Source organism: Salvelinus namaycush, chromosome 7 (assembly GCF_016432855.1).
Source record: "Salvelinus namaycush isolate Seneca chromosome 7, SaNama_1.0, whole genome shotgun sequence".
In the NCBI taxonomy this organism is placed as follows: domain Eukaryota; kingdom Metazoa; phylum Chordata; class Actinopteri; order Salmoniformes; family Salmonidae; genus Salvelinus; species Salvelinus namaycush.
In genome coordinates, this window is record NC_052313.1 from 57,520,631 (window position 1) to 57,526,273 (window position 5,643).

Below are 5,643 nucleotides of genomic sequence, written 5' to 3' on the forward strand. Positions count from 1 at the left end.
TTACTTCACTATTTTAGGCAGTGAAGATGGATCTTAATGATTGTGTATTGTATTTAACATACACATTTTATGGGGGGTGAGAATGTGTCTGTCACCATGACAACTGTTTTGTGAGGTGGATGTCAACAGTCCTGGGAGCAGATGGGGTCACGAGGTCATGCTCGGTTAATCCTGCAGTGACTCAGCCTATAGGGGGACAGAGGCTAGGGGAACTCAGAGTAAGGAGACCAACCCAGCAATTTACTTATCATTATTAAACGCCCACACCAGTAGAAATCCACTTTTTACAGCTAAAAGATGATGGCCACAGCTTACCTACGATGTTGCACAACAATATAAGTCACTAAGTCATAATTTTAGTCAAAGTATGATATAATTGGCCTTGAAGTGCCAAATCTGAATGTATGACTTTGGATGTTTCCGTGAGTCTTCCGTATCTTTTCCTATTAGATGATGTGTAAATTATTTTCATCCTACATTTAATTTCAGGGCTGGGTTTTCTTTAAATGTTACCACCCACCAGCATGGCAATGTTGTTGTTTTATTCCACTGCAAAGTTCTTCCTCTTCGCGAGTCGACTGAGAGCCAAACAGCTTTCCTCAATAGTCTACATGTGGGTTTCTACTAGATAAAAACAGACACAAAGTCAGACTTGGCTATATCATACAAATTCATGAAAACAAAAATGAGCTTTTTGGTCTTAATTTAAGGTTAGGGTTAGGCTAAGGTTAGCAGTGTTGTTATGGTTAGGGTTAAAGTGAGAGTTAGGTTTAAAATCCTGTTTTATGACTTTGTGGCCGTGTTAACTAGTGACGAACCTACACTTGACCGACCTGCCCTGGAGAAAGTAAAAATAGGGGGCAAAGTAAGGTTTTTACACTTTCCCTTTTTTTAACAGCTAATTATCATAATCCATTGGATCATTTGTCAGATTTCACTTACTTTAAAGCTAGTCTACATAGAAAAAAATACATGAAGATTTTATAAATGGTCAAATTGTGTGATATGACTGTATTTTAGAACACCACTACATTGACTGAGGTGGATTTAATTATTTATTTATTTTTACCTTAATTTAACTAGGCAAGTCAGTTAAGAACAAAATCTTATTTACAATGACGGCCTACAATGACAGATTTAACAAGTGACATCAGTAAGGGATCATAGCTTTTACCTGGATTCACCTGGTCAGTCTATGTCATGGAAAGAGCAGGTGTTCTTAATGTTATGTATAGTCAGTGTATAGCTAGCTAGCTTGCTGAAATGATAACAGAGAGAACAAAGAATACAGTCTTAGTTTAAATGGTACTCATATAACGTTCATTAGCTAGCTAAGGTTAGCATGCAAGCTAGTTACACTGACCGCTGTCAATCAGTGGCCTATTTGTTGGTATTTCTCTGCTACACGTGGGAATCACCACAACGTTCCCACCCCCAATTCCATAATATGTTTTAGCAGTCTAAGTCAGTCTTTGAGGTGGAATCTAAACAAGAACAAGAATTTCTGCACTACGACATGAATGACTCTAAATACTTCCTCGGAGGTGGGCCTTTACAAGCATGCCAGTAATGCAACCAATTATGAAAGGATGAATGCTTGACTTCTTTACTGATGGTTGATAGAGGGCCATTAAGGGTTTTCCTTTACATTCAAAGAGGTTGGCTCTGATGACTAAATATAGGTAATGATAGGCCTACATAATTATATAGAAATGCAGTCTGGTCTCATAGACTAGACCTAACATAGAAAACGTATGATAACCATTCGTTTAGTATGGTTACATAAGACAGTTTGAAATCTAAGGCAACCCAAAGGATGAAAGTTCAAATCTCATCATTACATTTACATTTACATTTAAGTCATTTAGCAGACGCTCTTATCCAGAGCGACTTACAAATTGGTGCATTCACCTTATGATATCCATCAAGAACAACTTTAGCATTTTAGCTACTTACTACTTTTTAGCTACTTTGCAACTACTTAGCATGTTAGCTAACCCAACCCCTAACCCTAACCATAACACTTCCCCTAACCTTAACCTTAATCCTTTTAGCTAACCCTACTCCTAACCCTAACTCTAACCCTAACCCTACCCCTTTAACCTAACTTGTAAACTTAACCCTAACCTTAAACCTAACCCCTAGCCTAGATTTTTATGTATTTGTAAATGTTTTATTTAAACTGTATTTAACTAGGCAAGTCAGTTAAGAACAATTTCTTATTTACAATGACGGCCCACCCCACCTAGCTAATGTTAGCCACCTAGCTAGAATTTGTAACATATCATACGTTTCGTAAATTCATAACATACTGTATGTTTTACAAATTCGTAACATATAATAGGAATTGGTGATGGACATCCACAAATTAATACATACCATATGAAACCTAACATATTATACTAAATGAAGTGTCTCAAATTTACGTACAGAATAATACAAAATGCTCTGAGATCAGGTTGAGAAATGATCCAAGATTATTGAGAAATATGCTAAGCTTAGCTAAAAGGTTGTTTTTCCAGTATTTTCATGATCAAGGTTAGAGTTAATTTAGCTCTCATTGACATTTCATTGAGTATCCATAGTTGCTTTCAGTATACATCCACTTCAATTTCTACCAAGGAATGATTTGACCTCAAATCAGTATTAAGTAATTGTCAGAAAATCTGTTCACAGAGAGTGGTAGCGAGGCAAATATCTTGCCAATATCCACACCCGCTTATCAACACCCCGCTTATCAATTAAAAATAGGCTACGTGTTTGTAATTTCAAAAATCACAACTGAAGTAATTATTGAAAAATGTAAAATACTGTATTTCAAGCCCAAGTAGCAATTTAAATGTTCGTATCGTTTGAAAATGTAGTACAATACAGCAGAAACAGTTACGGATGTAAAAAAAAAAAAAAGAAAGTACAAATCTCACATAAACATGCAGATCATCTTTGAAATCAGACGAAGAGGAAACTTGATCAAATCCATGTTCCTCAACAAGAGTAGTGGAATAGGAAACACACGCAGTATATCCAAGATGTAAACTCCTACAGAAAAATAAATCATCTTAAAAAAGAGCAGAATGCTGTGACTTAGGCCTTTATAACATTCATTTCACTGTTCCAGCAATTGTTTGTTACAGAGTCATTAGACTGGAACAAAGAGAAATTAAACATTACCAAATCATTTGTGCTGATATGCAAATCGGCCTCATTTGGATATCAAAAGCTTTCCACACTCTGCACATTTTGTTTATACATAAATACTTTGATGGTGCGGCAGCTAAGAAAGTAGTATACAGTGCTGCAAAATGGTGAAGGTAAGGTGACGCATTAAAAAAAGAATCTGTATTTATCAGTGATGATAGTAACTTCAATGCATATACTTATTCAATATAAATGTTGAGCATTTGGGTTTATATGTTTATTTTTTATTCATTCATGTGCAGCCAAGACTCTTCATATTCCTGCAAACACAAAAAGTTAACTTCAGTTTAGTAGTTTGAAGATATGGCTTTGACATTTTTATATGACTTTGAGAATATCTGAATAAAGTGTTCATGTAATATGTGATCCTGTAGTAATATGATATTTGTTTTTATCCGTGACTCACCGCAGAGTATTCTCTGCTTCCCATCCTTCCTCAGATCACATTCTACGAGGAAAAGAATTTCCAGGGCCGCTGCTATGAGTGCAGCAGCGACTGTGCCGACCTGCACTCCTACTTCAGCCGCTGCAACTCGGCGAGGGTGGAGAGCGGGGCCTGGGTGCTTTATGAGAAACCCAACTACAAGGGCTACCAATACATCCTGAGCCCAGGGGAGTACACAGACAACCAGCAATGGATGGGATTCAACGATAGCGTCAAGTCCTGCCGCGCCGTCAAAAACGTAAGATGATTCCTTGCATATCCATATTTCATATCATAATTCTCTCCTCCCTACATCCCTAATTCTCTCCTCCCTACATCCCTAATTCTCTCCTCCCTCCATACTCTCTCTCTCTCTCTCTTCTGTTAGCCTTCAAAAAAAAATCTTAGTCCCATAGTTCCCAGCAGTTAATGTGTCTCTTTCATCGCAGAAACTTGTAACGCAAACCAATATGCATTTAAAATTTGCTCTGAAAAATGTGTAAAAAAAAGAAGTAAAATATGATGTTTTGATATTCTCGACTAGGAGGTAAGCTAATTCTCCCTCTTGTCTAATATTGTATAAAAGTCTATGTTACAGAACGGGACTGAGATAGTGTTTCATACAGGGTTAAGTGGACCTCAGGCCCAGAATGCATCAGGGAATAACACACTGCTCTATAATCCAGCAGACAATACAAGCAGACAAAGCAGACATTTTTGGCAGCATTTTACCCCCACGCCCATCACTTTAAGAGGAAATATGCCAAGAAACCTTTAAAGGGGCATTTTCCGTTAAAACTTCATGCCCTTCGAACACGAAAACAGACAAACAAATCCACGTTAGACATGCTACAACGTCATTTACATTTGAATGAGTTGTTCTAAATTAAAAATAATTTATTGACCAACATAAGTGAAGACGATATCTTACATGTAGTTTATTATATTTAACATGAATGTACGGCAGCTATAGCTAATATGATATCCAACTGAATTTCAGAAGCCTCTGAAACACCCAATAAATGATATTACAGTAGATTTGGTACAAAACAAAACCCTAACTAACCCTTCACAATGTTTGTCTTTCTCTCCCTCTGTTCCTGCCAGGTGTATGGCAACGTGTGGAAGCTGAGGCTGTACGAGAGGCCAGACTTCGGTGGTCAGATGGTGGAGTGGGCCGAGGACTGCCCCTCGGTCTACGAGGCCTTTAAGTTCCGCGAGGTGTACTCGTGCATGGTGACCCACGGCGCCTGGGCCTTCTACGAACTGCCGAACTATAGGGGACGCCAGTACTTCCTGGAGCGCGGCGAGTACCCCCGCCACACAGACTGGAGCGCCGCATCTGCCGCCGTGGGCTCCTTCCGCAGGATCACCGAGTTCTAGGGCTCTGTCACCTTTGACCTTTGAGTGTAGGATCAAGTTGTTCTCTGGTCTTATTGAGTCTGTGTGACATGATCCAATAAAAAATGAACTATTTGCAAGTGTCTGAAACTGGTTTTGTGATCTGTTGAGGTGAGATACAAACATGTGCAAAAGATAACATCAAGGTTTCATGAGCTTGGTGGTAGGACACCATGATCCTACCACAATGCTAAACTTTTCTGACAAATTAATTTCGTAAGTGACCTTCTGAGTATTCTAAATGTCAATGAACAAACTGCCAAGCAAACCGAGAACATTCCCAGAACATTAGCTAACAGTCCACAGTCTCAAGTTCTAGTTAGGGTTTGAGCTAACTTTAGGATGATAACGTCCCGCAAACATTCACAGAATTTAACATTATTATCATTGGCAAACTTAAAGATAATGGCATTTCAATCTTCTGACATCATTATATTTTATTAGGGTATTGTCCAAACATACACTACATGACCAAAAGTATCTGCTCATCGAACATTTCATTTCAAAATCTTGGGCATTAATATGGAATTGGTTCCCCTCCTTTGCTGCTATAACAGCCTCCACTCTTCTGGGAAGGCTTTCGACTAGATGTTGGAACATTGCTGCGGGGACTTGCTTCC

General features: G+C 38.4%; 1 protein-coding gene across 1 annotated transcript; it reads left to right on the forward strand.

Moving 5' to 3' along the window:
* The first annotated feature begins 1,516 nt into the window (after nucleotides 1-1,516).
* On the forward strand, nucleotides 1,517-5,005 carry LOC120050865 (gamma-crystallin S-1-like). Its single transcript, XM_038997391.1, has 3 exons — nucleotides 1,517-1,544; nucleotides 3,610-3,881; nucleotides 4,730-5,005. Exons 1-3 carry the CDS (start codon nucleotides 1,517-1,519, stop codon nucleotides 5,003-5,005), a joined length of 576 nt encoding a protein of 191 aa, XP_038853319.1.
* Nucleotides 5,006-5,643: the final 638 nt, after the last annotated feature.

Excerpts from the sequence above, each read along its gene's own strand:
- LOC120050865 (XM_038997391.1), top strand. The coding sequence starts at position 1,517 with ATGAATGACTCTAAATACTTCCTCGGAG. Across the intron at positions 1,545-3,609 it reads CTCTAAATACTTCCTCGGAG|AGTATTCTCTGCTTCCCATC; the intron begins GTGGGCCTTTAC and ends GACTCACCGCAG. Across the intron at positions 3,882-4,729 it reads CCTGCCGCGCCGTCAAAAAC|GTGTATGGCAACGTGTGGAA; the intron begins GTAAGATGATTC and ends TGTTCCTGCCAG.